At 43.1% G+C, this 20,875-nt stretch overlaps 1 protein-coding gene across 1 annotated transcript in view; it reads right to left on the bottom strand.

Annotated features, from left to right (window-relative positions):
- The window catches only part of LOC117539744 (RNA-binding protein Musashi homolog 2-like), a 220,597-nt gene extending 200,365 nt beyond the window's left edge, over positions 1–20,232 (bottom strand). Inside the window, 5 exon segments of the mRNA XM_034206024.1 lie at positions 9,409–9,450; positions 18,384–18,468; positions 18,946–19,027; positions 19,209–19,249; positions 20,046–20,232. Coding sequence (XP_034061915.1) covers positions 9,409–9,450; positions 18,384–18,468; positions 18,946–19,027; positions 19,209–19,249; positions 20,046–20,107 — 312 coding nt within the window. The 5' untranslated portion in view covers positions 20,108–20,232.
- Positions 20,233–20,875: the final 643 nt, after the last annotated feature.

Raw genomic sequence — 20,875 nt, 5'->3', positions numbered from 1 at the left:
TAATCCATAATCTAAATCACTTCAGTAGCAACCCTAATCTGTATTAAGGTTCAGCAATGTATGGACTGCTGTTTGCTTGCAGATTGCTAGATCAAAATGAATAAAAATGGCCTCGGAGCGGTCAGTGACTGGAGCGAGCCAGCTCCCCTCTCTCTCCCCTTGTCACTCTCCCTCCTGCTCTGCCAGTAATCCCTCACTGCTCGAGAAAAACGGACTCTAAATTTAGCCTCAGATTTATCATGCAGCAGGAAAAAGCTGCAGTGAACTAGACAGCCCGCCAGAGAGAAAGTGAGTCTGCATATATGAGAAAGAGAGACATAGAGACAGATGGGGGAGAGAGAGAGAGATGGGTGTTTACAGAGGGAGGCCGTCCATCACACGGGCTGTTCAGGACCAATCACACGGCTCGAGTCAGAGTGGCAGGCAAGAGTGCAATCCAGGGCAGAACCAGAGAGCAGCAGGGAACATTCCAAAGGCAAAGAGCGAGACAGAGACAAAGATAAGGAGTGAGAGGTGAAGGGGTTTCTGAGAAACAGCTGTAAAGATCTCCAGGAGCTAACCCCTAACTTCCCTTGAGACCCTTGGTTTTGTTTGTTTTTTTAAATTTATTTGAATTGACAGTGTTGAAAGAGGAGATGGATGGGATGACACGCAGCCAGTGGCATAACTATCGACCGTGCAGCCGGTGCAACGCACTGGGGCCCAAAGCCGGCCAGGGGCCCATACAATATTTTTGTATGCCAATGGCATTGACCGGGTCTCGCAGTCTTCAAAGTAACCAAGCAACCTAAATTAATTTGTAATTTGTCTGTCCAATGACCTTGCTCCCTTTCATGCAGGGCCAGTCCTTAGCATTGCGTTATAGATGTTCACCTAGGGCTCCAGATCTGGGGGGGGGGGGGGCGCTGGCAGCTCTGGGAGGGGGAAAAACATTTTTGACCGTTGCCGCTCATCCTAATTTTCGGCCTTGATGTAACAACATTCATAATTAAGTAAATGTAACAACACCCCGGTTACACATTTCATTTGTCCTGTACGATGGGCGCTGTAAGTGATGAAAGTGGGGTTTGTTGGCTTATCTGGCACCCGCAGCTCACAGCCAAAATGCGAGTGAGCGTGGGAGCGAGGTACCGGCGCTGTTGTTATTAGCACCTGGTGCTAGCTGCGCTAACGGATATAAGAAGAAGTGAAGCTCTTTCCTGGAGCATCAGCTTCAGCGTCAGACAGCCGAAGACTGACAAAGACATTGGAGTCCTGCGGGAGTCACGAGGGTGGCAAAGAGGAGGCAAATCCTCCTCTGATTGAGCTAAGTACCGCTGGTGTTTTATTTGATTGTATTTAGTTTTCTAGCCCCTCATGCTATAATCATGTGTATTTTCTCCATTCCTGTTCATGTGTCTTCTCGCAATTATCACTGGCCCCGTGTATCTCCTAATCGCTATAACCGGCCTGCTCTCATCTATCCCACATGCTCCACTGAGATCCAACATCTAGTTTCAGGTGGCCTGTGGAACTGCCAGTCAGCTGTTCCTAAAGCTGACTTCATCTCTGGGACTTCTTGGAGGAATTAGATAATCTCCTCTCACACATCCCTGAAACTGGCCCTCCCGCTGTACTTCTCGGAGACTTCAACCTCCAGACAGGGAAGATAGACGAACTAACATCTCTGTTAACCACCTTTGCTTTCTCACTGTCTCCATCCCCACCAACTCATAAAGCTGGCAATGTCCTTGATCTCATATTCTCAAGGAATTGTACTACTTCTAACCTCTCTGTAAACCCGCTCCACACATCCGATAACTTCTTCATTTCATTCTCTTTACCCCTTTCCAAACATAACGAACTAATCTCTTCTCATCCTGCACCTGTCCGCCGTAACCTTTGTTCCCTCTCCCCCTCTACCTTTCCCTCATCGGTTCTCTCAGCCCTCACTTCCTCTGACTCGTTCCAACTTCTGCAGAAACTCTCCTCTCTACTCTCTCATCCTCTCTGGACTCTCTCTGTCCTCTCACATCTCGGCAGGCTCGTCAGTCCCCTCCTGCTCCCTGGCTAAATTACGCACTGCGTGCTAATAGCACCATCCTTAGGGCAGCAGAGCGGAAACGGTGGAAATCCAAACACCATGACGACCTCCTAACCTATCAGGCTCTCCTCTCCTCTTTCTCTGCTTCGATCTCTCAGGCAAAAAGCACCTTCTTTCAAGATAAGATCCAATCTTCCTATTCCAATCCCAAAAAACTATTTTCAATCTTTTCCACCCTCTTGGACCCCCCCAAAGCCCCTTCCCCCTCCTCCCTTCTGTCAAGCGACTTTGTTAACCACTTTGAAAAAAAGGTTGATGATATTCGCTCTTCTTTTTCTGACTCACCTTTACTCACCGCTGGGTCACCAGACCCACCTTTCACCCACACACTAACCTCCTTTTCCCCTCTCTCTCCAAGTGAGGTTCTTACCCTCATTACCTCTGCCCGCCCTACCACCTGTCCTCTGGACCCTATCCCTTCAAACCTCCTTCAGACTATCGCTCCTGATATTCTACCATTTCTCACCCATTTCATCAACACTTCTGGTCACTTTCCAAACACCCTCAAGGAGGCAAGAGTAAACCCTCTCGAAACCCACTCTCAACCCGTCTGATGTTATAAACTACAGGCCTGTCTCTCTACTCCCGTTCCTGTCTAAAACACTTGAACGTGCTGTCTTTAAACAACTCTCCTGTTATCTCCATCAGAACAACCTTCTGGATCCGCACCAGTCTGGTTTCAAGGCAGGTCACTCCTCAGAAACTGCCCTCCTTGCTGTCTCTGAGGAACTGCACACTGCCAAAGCAGCATCCCTCTCCTCTGTCATCATCCTGTTGGACCTGTCTGCTGCATTTGACACGGTAAACCATCAGATCCTCCTTCACACTCTTCAAAAACTAGGAGTTTCAGGCTCTGCCCTTTCCCTCCTCACCTCATACCTCAAAGACCGTACCTACAGGGTAACTTGGAGAGGGTCCGAGTCCGACCCTTGTCAATTAACTACAGGGGTCCCTCAGGGCTCTGTTCTTGGTCCCCTCCTCTTCTCCCTGTACACAAACTCGCTCGGATCAGTCATTAGCCTGCATGGTTTTTCATACCACTGCTACGCTGACGACACCCAATTAAATTCTGTCATTTCCCCGCTCAGAGACCCAGGTCGTCGCACGCATCTCTGCTTGTCTAGCTGACATCTCTCAGTGGATGTCTGCTCATCACCTCAAGCTCAACCTTGACAAGACTGAAATGCTTTTCCTTCCGGGAAAAGATTGTCCCACTCTTGACCTGACAATCAACATCGGCACCTCTGTTGTTTCCCCGACTCAGACTGCAAGGAATCTGGGTGTGATCTTAGATAACAAACTGTCCTTCACTGCAAACATCGCTGCTACAACCCGTTGCTGCAGATACACGCTTTACAACATCAGGAGGATACGTCCCCAGCTGACCCATAAAACAACGCAGGTTCTGGTCCAGGCTCTCGTCATCTCACGCCTAGACTACTGCAACTCCCTCCTGGCTGGTCTATCTGCATGTGCCATCCGACCTCTGCAGCTCATCCAGAATGCAGCGGCTCGTCTGGTCTTCAACCTTCCAACATTTTCCCACACCACTCCGCTCCTCCGCTCCCTTCACTGGCTTCCGGTAACTGCTAGAATCCACTTCAAGACACTGGTACTTGCATACCATGCTGCGAATGGATCTGGCCCTTCCTACATCCAGGACATGGTTAAACTGTACACCCCAGCGCGTGCACTACGCTCTGCATCAGCCAAACGACTCGCTGCACCCTCGCTGCGAGGGGGACCCAAGTTCCCATCAGCAAAAACACGTGGGTTTGCTATCCTGGCTCCAAAATGGTGGAATGAGCTCCCCATTGACATCAGGACAGCAGAAAGCTTACACATCTTCCGGCGCAGACTGAAAACTCATCTCTTTCGACTCCACTTCGAGCGATGGAATTACTAACAAAGAACTGCTAACAGAGCACTTATATACTAATAAAGGACTGGCTTATCTATAGCCAGTTGAGTAGCACTTTGTTGCCAATGTTTAGCTCTATGAAACCTGATGTACTTATATGATTCTGTTTTCTTCAAGGATGTGTCTTCCTGGTCGAATGTACTTATTGTAAGTCGCTTTGGATAAAAGCGTAAGCTAAATGCAATGTAATGTAATGTAATGTAAAAGAAGAAGATGTTTCTACAACAAAGGTGGAGGGGAGCTCTCTCCTGACAGACTGAGAGGCTGATCACTACAGCTCAGTGAGGTAAAGGACTCTCTCAGTGTTTAGATAGTTAACTTTAGTCTAATTTATCTCAGTGGGTCTCAAATGTTTTGCTCACAATTTATGTAAACAAATATTTCCAAGGCACTCCTTTATAATTATTGGGATAAACAGGTTTGAAATAATTTCAATGTATACAATAGGACAGTAAACCAAAAATATTGTTTAAAACTGGAGAAATAAAAATGTGCATTACTAAATAAATGTTAACTAGGTCAAATAAGATATGAATGAACAACAACAACAACATTAGTTACATTTATTTGTTATTGGCTATGGTAGGTTATTGATTATGTTCACATACTTATTTGATTATTAAAATGTAAACCGATCTTTTTCATATGGGTGTTTTAGAGTTGTACCCCCAGAGTCTCTAGTGTGTGCTCAAAGTGCAACAGATTGAAGCATTTTACTTTAAAATGTTCAAACATTTCTTCCTGGGGGAGCATACCCCCGGACCCCCCCTAGAGGATGTGATGTTCACACCCCAATTCAAACATGTTCATACAATACTGAATACATTAGAAGCCTTTTTTATGTATATTACCTATGTCAATAAGTTTCTGTTTTTGTAGTGTATTTGTCTTCTGTAGAGATTTTTCATTTATTCCCCCCCCCCCCCCCCCTATATTCTATGTGACACAAGTCACGTAGTCAACTCAATTATTTCATTAATTGGAAGAAAACAAAAGCTGGTAACACTAGTTTTCTCTGTCAAATGTTCTCTGCTCTTCTTTGGCTGAGAATAAATGACTCCATTATAAAACTGGCTCAGTAAGTCACACCGTCCCTTGTGAGCTATGGCATGTCTCCAAAACTAAGACATTACTGGATTACAAAGCCTTACTAGATAATGCAAGTCTGGGAGATGTCTACGGAAACGCTACAGTTGATCCACTGGATGTTGGAATATTGCAGAAAATAGACTCTGTGGCACACAAAAGTGTATGATCCATACACGTTATGTTGATAAGGATAATCGCCACATATTGAAACAATGTCAGCAACTGCCGTTTTTAGGAAACACAAAAACGTTTCAGACCTTAACAAGTTGGGTTTTTTCACTGACATATTTTAACTTTGGTAAGCTTGTTATTAAATAAATAATTATTAATAATGTATTTCAGACATAAAACCAAAACTCATCCCTAAAACAATTTACTTACCCGAAAGTGCTCAAATGCTACCTCATTTTCTGGTTTAGGACTCATTCTTGCACCACTCTTAGAGCCTGGGCTTGGAAAACCAGAGGTTCGCCCGTTCAAGTCCCTGAATGGACACCGTGAGGATTGGTACTTCGACAGGTGCCGGTTCACCTACTGGGAACCTCTGGGGTGCCCTTGAGCAAAGCATCAGACCCCCATACTGCTCTCTGGGCAAGGTATATAAAATGGCTGCTCCTATTACTAGGTTGGGTTAAAAGTCTGAATTTTGCTGTGTGTTTGCTGTGTGTTTGGTGTATATACTTGAGAAGATTAAAGCTTGATTTAATTTGAATCCTTCATTTCCATGTATAAAAGGGGGGAAAAGAATATGTGTGTTTGTATTCCTTTTTAAGGTGAGCAATTAATGTATTTAAATATAATGTATTCATACTGCATAATCAGGGGTGCACATAACTTCCTCAGTGAGGTACTCAGATGAGTACCTGGAGTCAGTGTTTGGTACTCCAACTTCTGGCTCCACTCAAAGTTATTTGATGAAGCCCTCTGTATCGCGAACGTCGACGGGGGGGGGGGGGGTGTGTGCTAGTGGAGTACTTCAGGAAAGTCGACGGGGGGGGGGGGGGCTAGTGGAGTACTTTGTGACCACAGAGCATGAACGTTGTGATCAGCAGTTTTAGCGCAGTTCTCCAGTGAAGGGGGGGGGGGGGGGGAGTCTCCCTCCGCAGCCGGTTGGCGTAGTTTTGGCACAATTCCGTTGTACAGACCGACGTTAACAGCAGCCCTGTCTGTGCACACGGAGACCGACTCTGTCATCCGGTGATCTAACCGCCTTCTGGAAAAGCTTCACAAGTACGTCGGTACGCAAATGCGACGGTACGCATGCGTACCAGTTATGTGCACCCCTGTGCATAATACAACGTGGTACCTAATGGAAGGTTACAAAGACATGAGTTGTATGCTGTCATTCTACACTACCTGTCTGTGATGGGTACATCCACTGCTAATAAGAGTCCACCAGCTTCATTTCAAATGAACCATACCTGCAGCCTGCTGGCCCCTATATCCCTCTCATCAAAGAGGGTTTTATACCGGCCTTTCTGCTGGCTGTGCTGGAGCCGCAGACAAGATGTGTGTGGGTGAAACAAGCACCGGGGTAGAGGCTACATCTTCTCCCAAGCAGAAAGAAAAAGACACCAGAAGCAGAGGTTTCCACATGAGAGAAGAAGGGGGGCTTTGTCTTTGTGTGAGTCCATTTGTTCAACGGCTCTCCTCATTAATGTCACTCAATGAGAGGGTCCTGGTTGGCTGGCTGCAGCTCCCCCTTCCACTGGCTCTAATGCTGCTGCTCTAACACTGAAAACCACAGTGTGACCCTGCAGCAGTGCTGAGATCAGTGAGGCAGGACATGTCTATGAAAAGCTTTGCAGAGCTAAGGATGACCACTGGCACTAGTTCTCTCTGCACACTGAATCCACGTGATGCAAGAAATAAAACAGCCACTAGTGTTGTTAGAACTGCAGTAGAAATCTGTTCATTCCAAACACATTTTCTGTTGTCCCCCTCAGCGACAGGATTTGATTAGTTGTGCGGCATGAAGGCATCTACATGACCTCTTTCACGCTTCCCAAATGTTGCCATCGAGTTGATATTCAGTATTGGTTCTTGTGACGTCCCTTCTAGGATTTGACCAAATGAACACAGCATATTTGCTTTGAGATTAATCCCACTACATATCCTAAAGTTTGCATAAAAGCATCAGCTATAATAAAAACAAAACAAAAAATGCGATGTATTCAACGTTCACTGGTTTATCTCCATTAAAAACAGGTCATAAAAGTATGCAAAACAGCCAAAAGACTGCCAACAACCCAAGCCTACACACACAAACAGCTCCAAGGTGTGTTAGCTATTATGAGGCCCAATTCCAAACAAATCCCTTCACCCTGTCCCAATTCCACTCTTTTTAGAGCGTTTGCATGGAGGTCCGCCACATTAACAGGTTCCAAACCAACTAATGTGTGTAAAGGTCCTTACACACAAGCCGATTTTTGGCAACGATAGTTGTCGGGCCGTCTATGAGCGTTGTGTCGCCCTACTCAGATTGGTGTGTCTTGGTGTGTACTGCACCGTCGTGTCTTTTCGGCCGTGCCGACACCTTCCGCCGCCAATTCGACATGTTGAATCGGGAGGCTGTCGGCTAAAGGCCGTCGGCCAAAGAAATCACTCTGATTGGCTGTTCAGCTTAGCGCATCAGTGCATGAGAAGCGAAACGGAAGTGAGGGACCCAAACAAACTTTTTTTTAATTTAATTTAACTCCAGCTCTCGACACAGGTTCGAGAAAGCCCCATGAGCTTCTCGCTGTAGAGTGAAAATGGAACGCACACGCTATTTGTCGTTTGTTTATATCACGCAGTCTGTTGCACCCATCCGGTTGTTGCCTCCTTTGAATGACGAATACACACTACGGATGCCTGCTGGTAAGGAGAGTTATTGCCACTCACGCATGCGCAGTTCGTACGTGCAGCTTGGCCGTCGGCTGAAGTCCTTGCGGTGTGTTCCAGTGCGAAACATGGCCAAGACGCAGGAGACGTGAGGAGACGTGAGGAGACGTTCCGTCGGGACGTGTTCTTTGGTGTTCTTTGGTGTCAGTTTGGTGTGTAATGACCTTTAGGGTTAGGGTTCTCACTCCCCACATTAGTTGGTTGCATACCAACCAAGGGAGTTATAAGACCCTCCAACAGCGAGTCTGTATCGGCCCCGACTCAACCAGGTGCCCTAACTGACCAGATGCAAGGCTGTAAGTGTCCTTAATGTGAACAAATAGTTCCATGCAAACATTTACAAGCAAACATTAAGGTTACATTGTGTTTTTTTTACCTATAGGATCCGATAAACCTTTCTCTAGAAAATGATAGATGTGTGCATTTCATTGTTAGGTTTTGTATATTTCCCAGAACCATTGCAAAAACCACATCTCTATAACATCAGATCTAGAAACAAGAAAAGGTTTAGATTTTTTTAGTCCGAGAGATGTTGATTTGCAACTGTGGTTGAAAACAATTTCAACCACAGGTAGAAATGATATAACCCCCCACCGTTGTCAGTCCTGCTGCAACAAGACACACTCTCTCTGAAGGCAGGGAAAGTCCTGCTGGTTTTCTGCTCTAATGAGATTGTCCGAAGACAACTGCAGGGCCTGTTTAACCTTCAGCCACCCTCCACTTCACAGCTTCTGGCTGCACAGCCGAGCTGTCTGCAGCTGGAGTGTATTGTTGTGAATGTCCTTGAGTCAATTTCATGTTTATTTGAGTAATAAATGCAAAGGCTGCCCTCCCTCACCACCCGAAACAACTCGTGCAAGAGAGAAATATCAAAGCTTTGTTCAAATATGCACGATATGGTGAATACAAAACCTTTGTTGTTTTCGTGCTTCCACACTGTCACAACAGTCACTAACAATGCTGCTCAAACTGCCAGCTTTCACTTAAACAAGTGGCAGAGTAGCAACAAAACTGCTACAGTAACACAACCTTCACTGTAAAACCTCAACTACCAAAGTGACAACAGCCTTCTCCGTGTGATAAAACATTCAGCAATCAATCGCACTGTGTCCTTGGGGGGGCAAAACAAGTGGATTTGAGATGTGCTCATGCATTACAAACACATCAAATTAAACTGTGACATTTCTACATTTCCCTGTGTTTCCGCTCAAGGAAACGGAAGGCACTTTTTTACCAAAACTCAAAATGTTCTCTGTGTACCTTTATTTTTTTTCTATTCAGATTGTGTGTATGCTGTAATACATTAACCATTCTTCGTGTCTGGAAATTGATACATCCAAACCACCAAAACACCGTATTGTGACAGCAAAGACACTTTCAGAATAGGTGACAACACACCTCTTTATAGCATAAATATTGAAATTGCTCTTACCTTGGGCTGAGCACGTCTAGGAAAGGCAACTTTAGGATCGATCTGAAGAAAGGAAAGCAAATAACGATAAATCAGCAAATGAAGACACAGAGAAAATTAGCGAAGGACAGCAATAGTCCAGAGAACAAGATAATGTATGTATAACCAGCATGTATAACCCTTCAAATGTGCATCATATCAAATTGCGTGCGTACACAGAAGAGATTTACAGGAACTGTTCAGTATTGTGTTAGCGTACTGTTTAGTCTTGCTTATTGAAGCTAAAGTGAGGCAAGGAATGCCCCCAGCTCACAGTTTCTCAGTTTGAAACCACACACTACTCTGGTAGACCACCACAGAAGAAGAGCAACTTATGTTACTGAAAGATTCTGACTTCGAAGACAGTGCACTTACTCGTGCTTTTCTAAGTATATACAGCGGAAGTATATGTGTATGTATGTATGTGTGTGTGTGTGTGTGTGTGTCTTCCTCACTTTGGTTTAGTTAATCACTGCTCCCATTAAAGATGGCTAATAACACTTAGAGCTACTAGCAATTTTGCTTCGCCCAATCAAAGGACCATTCCACATCAAATCTAATCTCTTCTTAAGTGGAGGGGGGTCAATAAAGCTGAAGTGATTTACAAATTACACCGACAAAGAGCTAATTAACATGGCGTTCAGGCTGCCCGCAAACTTATTGAAAGACAAGTCCTTTTCAACAAGGGAAAAAGAAAACTGCTGGCACAAGAACGAAGGATCCCAATGTTAAGCAAAGGCATGTTATGTAGGTATCACAATACCAAACAAAAAAGTGGTAAACCTTCAAATTACAGCCAGAGATGACAAAAAAGTTAACAGATAAGAGGGCCTCCTTTTCAAAATGAATACTCTAGTTTTTCTGCTGTTGGTAGATAGATATTCATTTTAATAAACTTGGTAATTATTATTTGAAGTTGGCCAGTTAAACACAGCCTTTTTTTTACTGTGTCGGCTCGCTGGTCTTAAATATGCAATGAAAAAGCACCAGTGGAAGAAGCGACCACACCTGCCTCACTGAGGGGGGTGTCTGCGCCCATTTTACTGAAACTCTCTTTCGTTTTTACGTTAGCTAGCTCTAGCAAAAAAATTATTAAGCAATACAACAGTGAATTTAAGCTACCTCTATCGGGTTCATATATGTATTGATATGGCTTTGATAGAAGCAAATGCCTCCACATCCATTGACCTCGCGACACGTCACTGATGGAAACGATTGGTCTGAACACAAGCCATTCAAATTGGTCATGAACAAAGAGCGAGCTGTGTTAGATCACATGACTGCTCGGGCTTCTTTCTCTCAGTCTTTGACGGAAGAGCAAATGAAGGTTGGTTGAGCTGGGTGGACTGAGACTTAAGAGGAAGAGAGCGTGTACCTGCAACCATAGCATGTGACTGTGACACTTTAAAGCATCTTCTTGGCAGCAGTCTGCTCACTCCACCCATTAAGAGATTGAGCACACGCCAGCTAAGACACTTCACTGTTCTCATCAAACACACAAGTGAAGAAGAACAGACATGGCCATGGAAAATACTCCCTGCTCATTGGACGACAGTGTCGTGTTCAATTCATATAAGAGTTTACTAAAACTGCTGAGGGGTGTGCTTTTATCTCCTTACACGTCCTCCTTTTTGACTGAGCAGTAGAGCAAATTCAAACTTAGTGTGAGAGCAAGATCTTCCGCTTGGTGCAAATGGTGAAAAAACTAACAAAAGAAACAGTGGCCAAATAAAATAGAAAAAAAGGCAGGGGGGCAGAGCCAGTCTGTCTTATAAAAGCAATGACACGTCATGTACCAAAAGTTCTGTGACCATAGCAGTGTGTAATGGTCAGAGCTGTGTCTCGGACCTAATTTGGCTCCAATAAATCTGATTTGCTCTCAGGAAAGAGCTGTGGCTCGGTTAAGTATTGAATAGAGCAGAAAATGTGATACTAATATTTTCTTTTAATTTAAACAAACTAAAGAGAAAATGTAATGGGAATCAAGTTGTATGGCTTTACTATTGTTTACTAGATCAAGCATTCACACAAGGCAAAAAACAAGAGTTCTGTTCAGTCACTGAGCCTGCACATGCACTCAAACACCACCACGGCTGTCGTTCTGCCCGCACCAATCGATCAAACCATCAATAAACAGCAAACCACCATCAATAACATCAATTCACACTCACAACATGAAAAAAAAACTACCAAGTTATTATAAATTACTCCAATAACTCACAGTGTGAGTATGTTTGGACAGAAGAAGAAGACAATAACGTGGCACTGACTACACCTTGAGAGACAACATCATGATCAATAGGATCTAAGTATTATTGTCCTTTTAAAATGTAGGATTGCAATTTGAAATGTTCCAGCTACACACAAAGAAATTATATAAAAAACATATTCAAAATATAAATTACAATAGATGCGGTGATTAAATGCCATATGTTCCCAACCACTTCAAGCTTTATTTCTGAAACAGTATGGAGCTCAAACTTTTCTCTCTCGCAGGGTTTACCACATGGACATTACGTTATACATATTCTCCTCTCCAGGTGTATACCGCTAGAACAGTGCCATTATATGTATTATATATATATATTAGGGCTGTCAAACGATTAACATTTTTAATCAGATTAATCACAGCTTAAAAATTAATTAATAGTCCAAAATATGTCATTTCTTTATGTATATTGTTGTGGGAATGGAAAGATAAATGAAAGAAGGCGGATATATCCATTTAACATGTTTATTGTAAAAAATGTCTGTGTCAAAATGAAAGAGAGCACCTATCAATCATCAAACAGTGGGGTCTTAATTCATTACGTGTTGATTTCTATCAACGGGGGAGTACTTCAGGAAAGTCGACGGGGGGGGGGGGGGGGGGGGGGGGGGGGCGGGGGCGCTAGTGGAGTACTTCGTGACCACAGAGTGTGAACCGTGTGAACATTGTGATCAGCTGTTTTAGCGCAGTGCTCCAGTGAAGGGGGGGGGAGTCTCCCTCCGCAGCCGGTTGGCGTAGTTTTGGCACAATTCCGTTGTACAGACCGACGTTAACAGCAGCCCTGTCTGTGCACACGGAGACCGACTCTGTCGTCCGGTGATCTAACCGCCTTCTGGAAAAGCTTCACAAGTACGTCGGTACGCAAATGCGCTTTGTGACACAAGTGACGGTACGCATTTCAGATTACGCACATAACCTGCGTACCAGTTATGTGTTACCTGTACTACAGCAAAAGTATTCTCCGTCGGGACTTCCTGCAACAACACCACGCCGTTATCTTGATTCTGATTGGCCAGAAGACATTATCAAAGATGTTCTATTGATTTGAGATCACTACAAAAGTTTTCAAAACCGTTTCTGATCTTCGGTATTTCCAGACAATTTGCTACTGAAATCAATCTTACTAACTGCTGTCTGTGCAATTCTCGGCGTGAGTTGGCGGACTTTATTTTGCTTACTTTAACATCATTTTTCATGGTGGGGCTATGCCATTTTTGGTATGGGTGTAGCCTACCCCAGCGCTGCCACTGGTGGGACAGCATTAATATATATATATATATATATATATATATATATATATATATTAGGGCTGTCAAGTTAACGCGTTAATAACGCAAAAAAAAATGACCGCCACTAATTATTTTAACGCGATTAACGCATGTGTATTTTTTTTCCTCGGCCGCCCCGTAGTTTCAGAGCGCATCGAGTTTAAAATACCATCTACAAGCTGATGCTGACAGCCCCGCTCCTGCCGCCCGCTTGTGGCAGACCACACTTCCACGCTCACCGGCAGGCACCGACTGGCTATCGGGAGGACCGGGAGGGTGTGTGTATGTGTGGCCCGAGCGAGCGAGAGAGAGACCTTACGTGCATTGTTGTTGTTAGCATCTGGTGCTAGCTAGCTGCGCTAACGGATATAAGGAGCTGTTTAAATGAAAACAGAGGAGCGACATTTCGCCACAACTGCGCCGAGCATTTGACTTTATGCAGGAAGCCAGACAGTGGGACATTGCACGAAAAGTCAGCCCACTTAGCACGGATAGTGCGCAACATGATTGCAGCGTCCAGGCAGCTCCCGTTCGAGCATATGCCTTGAGTTGCACATAGCTCCAACGATCACACACACACGCACACACACTCACACACACGCACACACCATTTGTATTGTATGAGAGAGGTTCCAGGTTGAATTGAGGCGAATATTTGTAATGTTCAGAGGTTGTTGTGTTTAATATTCATGAGAATATTTGTCATTGTTCAAATGATAATAAACATTAGCATAAAGCATATTTGTCCACTCATATGTTGATAAGAGTATTACAAACTTGAAAAATATTCCTCTAAGGTACATTTAGAACAGATCAAAAATGTGCGATTAATTTGCGATTAATCGCGATTAACTATGGACAATCATGCGATTAATCGCGATTAAATATTTTAATCGACTGACAGCCCTAATATATATATATATATATTAATGCTCTCAAAATTATTGCGTTAACGGCGGTAATTAATTTTTTGAATTAATTGCATTAAAATATTTAACGCATTTAACGCATGCGCAGAATACGTTAATGCCGCATACGTTCCACCCAGTGGCAGCGCCAGGGTAGCTGGGGTAGGCTACACCCATACCAAGAAATGGCTTAGCCCCACCATGAAAAATGATGTTAAAGTTAGCAAAATAAAGTCCGCCAACTCGCGCGAAGTAAATTGCACAGACAGTAGTTAGTAAGATTGATTTCAGTAGCCACTTGTCTGGAAATACCGAAGACTAGAAACGGTTTTGAAAACTTTTGTCACGTAGTGATCCTCTTCTCAATAGAACATATTTGATAATGTCTTCTGGCCAATCAGAATCAAGATAACGGCGTGGTGTTGTTGCAGGAAGTCCCGACGGAGAATACTTTTGCTGTAGTAGCCTACACCTCTATATACATCGATACAACATTACGTGTTGATAGAAATCAACACATAATGAAATAAGACCCCACGGTTTGATGATTGATAGGTGTGATAGGTCTTTCATTTTGACACACAGAACAATGTTATAATAAACATACATAGATACTGTATGTAGGTTGGGACGTGTCACGTTAGCCGGATGTCGCCAATGACGTTATAGGAGCGAAAATTCTGGATCTGCTTATTAGCACCCCCTTTTTATTCCTTCTTTTTTTTTTAAAGATGTGGGTACGGAGGAAAAGAGAGAGGGTTTTGTTTTCTGACACTTTGTGAGTTCCCTGACACACTGGGGACACATACAGTGGGGCAAAAAAGTATTTAGTCAGCCACCAATTGTGCAAGTTCTCCCACTTAAAAAGATGAGAGAGGCCTGTAATTTTCATCCTAGGTATACCTCAACTATGAGAGACAGAATAAGAAAAAAAAAATCCAGAAAATCACATTGTCTGATTTTTAAAGAATTGATTTGCAAATTATGTTGGAAAATAAGTATTTGGTCAATAACAAAAGTTCATCTCAATACTTTGTTATATACCCTTTGTTGGCAATGACAGAGGTCAAACGTTTTCTGTAAGTCTTCACAAGGTTTTCTCACACACTGTTGCTGGTATTTTGGCCTTGTATGTCTTCCATTTTCTAATAATTGCTCCCACAGTTGATTTCTTCACACCAAGCTGCTTACCTATTGCAGATTCAGTCTTCCCAGCCTGGTGCAGATCTACAATTTTGTTTCTGGTGTCCTTTGACAGCTCTTTGGTCTTGGCCATAGTGGAGTTTGGAGTGTGACTGTTTGAGGTTGTGGACAGGTTCCATTCATACAGTTAACGAGTGGAGGACAGAGGAGGCTCTTAAAGAGGAAGTTACAGGTCTGTGAGAGCCAGAAATCTTGTTTGTTTGTAGGTGACCAAATACTTATTTTACCGAGGAATTTACCAATTAATTCATTACAAATCCTACAATATGATTTCCTGGATTATTTCCCCCCATTCTGTCTCTCATAGTTGAAGTGTAGCTAGGATGAAAATTACAGGCCTCTCTCATCTTTTTAAGTGGGAGAACTTGCACAATTGGTGGCTGACTAAATACTTGTTTGCCCCACTGTATGTATGTATAAAACACATCAAAAAGTGCATTTTGCATAATAGGTCCCCTTTAAATCAGTTTCATGGGGAGAATGTGTTAAATGCACTATGAAACCTCATTGTATATTTTTGTACATTGAAAAATAAAGGCTTTCTATTCTATTGTAAATGCTGAGCAGATATCAATAATCAGCTATTTGATGTAGGTGTTGTTATTGTCAAGATCCTCTGAATCCTCTGAGCCACAGCCGCCCTGTGATATGATATTGGTAATGAAACTACCTGGTTGGCATGTTTTTAGTACACGCCAGTGGGGCTATCAGGCTCGTGAGATATATAACCGTTCATACAAGGAGGGCTCTCCAGCCACAATCAATCTTAATAAAGAAAGAAAAAATAAAGAAAAATAAACTATGGAATAAGTAAATTATGATTTTGTAATTGCAATAGTTTTGTTTAGTTTGCATTTATATTTTAGTCATGTCAGTAATAAAGACCTCAATTCAACACATTATTTAAAAAATAAATAAATGTAGCTAAAGATTGTTTTGTTTATATTAATATTAAAATGTATATTCACATATATTTACATATACTGTGAGATTATTTGCACATATAATAATGGACCTGAGTTCTACTCCAGCCATTCAAGATTTCGCACCTAGAGTGAAGTAATAAAGTACATTCAATTCAATCTTCAGTCCAATTTCGGTTATACTGTGCATCAGTGTTTACAAACGTCAGATAATAAATAATAAGAAATGTCATTACAGAATTATCAAAAATATGTCTTCATTACAGAGTTCACCCACTAGAGAGTGCTAACATGTCATGTGTCTGAGTCTTTTAATAAGCACATTTTAAGGAAATGTATCATGTACTGAGCGGGGCCTTTACAGGGCATTTGAAAAAAGGACTCCAGAAGAAAAGTAATATGATGTTAACAATGGTTTCAATTAAAGCTGACCACTTAATCAACTCGAGAATATGCACTAAATAGATGTCAGATGTCAAGCGTCAGACCTTTGCAGCCCAGCAGGGTCCAGCTCTCATCCTTCATTTCTCCACTTTCAACATGACACAACCCATTACAGTCCAATACGGCTGCAGCTCATACCAAAGGGCTTATTTCGATACCTGTGTTAAAGCCTCAGTAAATCAGCTGTCAAAGCTTTCTCAACAGTCACCCAGACTGACCTACTTTGTTCAACAGGCCCTGCTCACGCACAAATCACCTTTGCCCCACTGTGTTCCACAACACATGATCCATCCAGATATAGAGTGGTGCAGGAATGAGTTGTAAAACCACAAAATAAGTTAGCATTTTCCCACTGCCTGTTCCCTTGTCTCGAAGTCAACGTGTGACAGTCGGACAGTGAATACTTTTCAGCGGCCACTGCCGTGAGTTAACGGGAGAATAATCTCCGGTGGACGAGCCGCGCTCCAGCGGGCGGTAATGGCACTGAAACACATTAATAAACAATGCACCATGGCACTCTAGAGAAAGGTATAAGGCTGGAGAAGTAGTTCTTTAATTTAATCTGGCTTCGTATGATTAAAAACTACCCGACGCAGTCCTCTATTGATGTTGTGAGCGGTGTTGCGGAGAAAATCAGCGACGTAAAACGCAGTGTGGGTCTTAAGAACTTCGAAGGCACGTAAACGGTTACGTCATGACACAAACGATGACGCAATAATTCACCTTTGAACCTAATTCACATTTGAACCTGCATTTAACAACGAGTGGACCAAAGAAAAGAAAAGTTGACAATGAGTGCAGAGTGTTTAAAGAGGAGTGGACAGCGAAATATTTTTTCACCGAAGTGCGATCAAAGGCTGTATGCCCCGTTCCCGGTCCTCCCGATGGCCAGTCGGTGCCTGCCGGTGAGCGTGGAAGTGTGGTCTGCCACAAGCGGGCGGCAGGAGCGGGGCTGTCAGCATCAGCTTGTAGATGGTATTTAAACTCGATGTGCTCTGAAACTACGGGGCGGCCGAGGACAAAAAATACACATGCGTTAATCGCGTTAAAATAATTAGTGGCTTTAAAAAAAAATTGCGTTAACGCGTTATTAATATATATTAATTAGGGCTGTCAAGTTAACGCGTTAATAACGCGTTATTTTTTTTTTGGGTTAACGCGTTATTAACGCGTTAACTTGACAGCCCTAATTAATATATATTTTAACGCGATTAACGCATGTGTATTTTTTGTCCTCGGCCGCCCCGTAGTTTCAGAGCGCATCGAGTTTAAAATACCATCTACAAGCTGATACTGACAGCCCCGCTCCTGCCGCCCGCTTGTGGCAGACCACACTTCCACGCTCACCGGCAGGCACCGACTGGCTATTGGGAGGACCGGGAGGGTGTGTGTATGTGTGGCACGAGCGAGCGAGAGAGAGACCTTACGTGCATTGTTGTTGTTAGCATCTGGTGCTAGCTAGCTGCGCTAACGGATATAAGGAGCTGTTGAAATGAAAACAGAGGAGCGACATTTCGCCACAACTGCGCCGAGCACTTGACTTTATGCAGGAAGCCAGACAGTGGGACATTGTACGAAAAGTCAGCACACTCAGCACGGATAGTGCGCAACATGATTGCTGTTGCCTGTTATTGTCTCATTATACCGCACTGTGAATGAATTAAAAGTAAATATACAAGTCATCATGAACACAGTTCTGTCAGACAGAGGGCTGTGCCTCCTGTCATCATTAATGGACGTCTCTTTAAAATGACCGCTCAGAGGAGAGGATTTCTCATTTCTCTAACCGCCTGCTGCTTCCCCTCCTCTCTCCTCGGTTCCCCTCCTCGGCTCCTCCGCTCGCATCTCCTGTGGGCGGGACTAAGACACGAGGATAGGAGTCGAGGAGGGGAAATTAGTGAAATGAGAAAGGCCCCAAGTGATCTAAAAAAGGTTAACTTACCATTTTAGAATCTAACTCGTGGTGCGTCAGTGCCAAGACTTTATCTACGCTGGCAGCATCTGCAAAAGTGATGAAGCCAAAGCCCCTGTTGAGAAACGATACAACAGCACATGACATTTCTAACATTATATAAGTTATGCTTCACATTTATTTTTTGTCACATGTCATGACAAATTCTCTAATCCCCAGTCTGAGGTATACCTGCCCCATGTATCCTCCAGTATTTACATATTTCATTTCCCTGTTCTATTTTCCACTTGTGTCGACATATTACGTGACATTTTCTTAAATTCATTTAATTTAAAGAGCAATGTATAAATGATTGTGGTCTCTGCCCACAGTTTAGGAGAGCCAATTGATTTTGAATTGTTTTTCACTTTGATTTCAAACCCAATTACCTTATGCATTACATTCACACATAAATAAGGGAATTGTTAGTATGAGAAAATGTTCTCCAAAGCTTCAATGTCAAACTGCACAACACTTTCATTCAAAAGTGAAATGACTGAATAGTATTCATAGGACTATAAGAGGTAACATAAATACAAATTATTGTTTTTACCTGGAACGTTTTGTCGTTGGGTCTCTCATCACCATACATTCTCGGATTTCCCCAAATTTACAAAAATATTCTCTAAGGCTATCTGTGGGAAAAAAAGAGGGAGGTTAATCTCAAGGTGTTTTATTTACTTCCACGTTAGATTAAAAAAATGCATTCGTGTTGACAGCAGTGAAGGTGTCCTGTGTTAAACAGGGGTCGAATGGAGGACTTCAAATCAAAATAACCTTGCGCCGTTAGCGCGCGCACACAAACACAGTTCTTACCTGGTGAAGTTTGCCAGCTGAGGCCACCGATAAACATTTTCCTGCCAAGGGAAAGGCGACAGAATTCAATACATATATTCCAAATCGGCCATTGTGATGTTGAGCGAAGTTATTGACCGGTTAGAGAGACATTCAAAAGCTGGGGACAAAAATAGAGGGAATGCAACAACGAGGCAGCCCGACAGCCGTCTTCAATCCGGGCAGCCCTTTCTCCGCGGAGGACCAGGGTCATCCAACTTCCATTCAAAACATCTGTCAGTTTAAACCTACCACCGTATAGGCAGCGGTACATACAGGGTACAAACGAATATTGAGTGGTCGTCTTACTGTAAGAACACAGTCTACAATTCGGCATATATGTACTACACTAAAAATAACTAAAAACGAAATCTTAGTTCAACTTTTAACTCGGGTTCGGCTGTTAGAGAATATTCACCTCCACCAAAAACACAGCCTGAGCAAGGAGCACTGTGAACTAAATGCAATGTATTAAAATAAAATGAGTCCAAGGCGAGGGAATACCGGACTTAGCTTAACATTTGTTTGAAATGAACTCTTTTTAATTCGGTGTAATATTGCCATTAAGTAGGGCAGCGAATGACCCACACATTTCTAAGCGAAGTTTGGCATTATGTTCCCTCCACACACGCACTAACTAACGCCACATATCGGGGTCAGCCAAGCGTTTACACTGCAAAAGGGGGCAGGCCCGTCTGAAAATATAACCAAACAAAGCTGTTGTTGACGGGACCCGGAAGATAGTGGAGCAAAATCAAGCTGCCGTTTTTTTTTTAAGAGTGACAATTCCCCTGTTTGTAATGACAGGCTTTAACCTACCCCGGGTCGTGCTGCGGTTCAGTCGGGCTTCCAGACGTGGCTTGGCTGCCGTCCCCTTCCATGTTTTGACCCAGCTACAGGCAGTGAGTGACGGATACACACAGGCGTTAGGGTCGGCGGATAGAGCGGAGCTACGGTGTCAGTGAGCCGGGAATGCAGCGCTCCGTCACACGTGGGATCAGTCAGGTCTGTGGTCCCTCCTCCGCCGTCACCGACCAACCACACTGACGTCACTTTTCCACAACCCGCCCATATTAACTGCTTGTTCGGTGAATCCTGTCAGCTGTCATGTAGCATGGAGTACTTGGGTCAGACGAAGGTACGTTTTACAACTGTCATATCAGAATCAGAAATCCTTTATTCGTCCAAGGTCAGTGTATGTTTCGGTCATTGGATTTTCTTTTCACAAATGGATATTCAAAAACAAAAAACGACTGGATATTTAATTTTCATTTTAAAATTGAAAAACCAAAATTGAAATACAAGGCGTTTTTCTTTATCATGGTCAAAAATGGATTTACTAAACTTAAAAAACGGGATGATTTTCATTTTCTACTTCTCAAAACAAAAAATAAAATCACTAGAAAACAGAAACAAAAAAACTACCGGTTTTTTATATTCTGCTACCGGAATTACCTTATAAAATAAGAGCGCAGGTGAGAACGGTCAATCCGTGTATACGGTCCATTTGTTTTCACAACGAAAACAGCCAAGAAACATATTGAGCCCAGAAAATGAATGTTATTAAGGGCTGTAATGAAATATAACAGGCCTATATGTCTAAAATGGACAACATTGTTCGGAGATTTCAACTATACAACGATTCTGCA

The sequence above is a fragment of the Gymnodraco acuticeps genome, unplaced genomic scaffold, assembly GCF_902827175.1.
Source record: "Gymnodraco acuticeps unplaced genomic scaffold, fGymAcu1.1, whole genome shotgun sequence".
NCBI classification, from domain to species: domain Eukaryota; kingdom Metazoa; phylum Chordata; class Actinopteri; order Perciformes; family Bathydraconidae; genus Gymnodraco; species Gymnodraco acuticeps.
The sequence above is the reverse complement of the archived record's forward strand: the minus strand, read 5'-3'. Positions and strand labels throughout refer to the sequence as shown.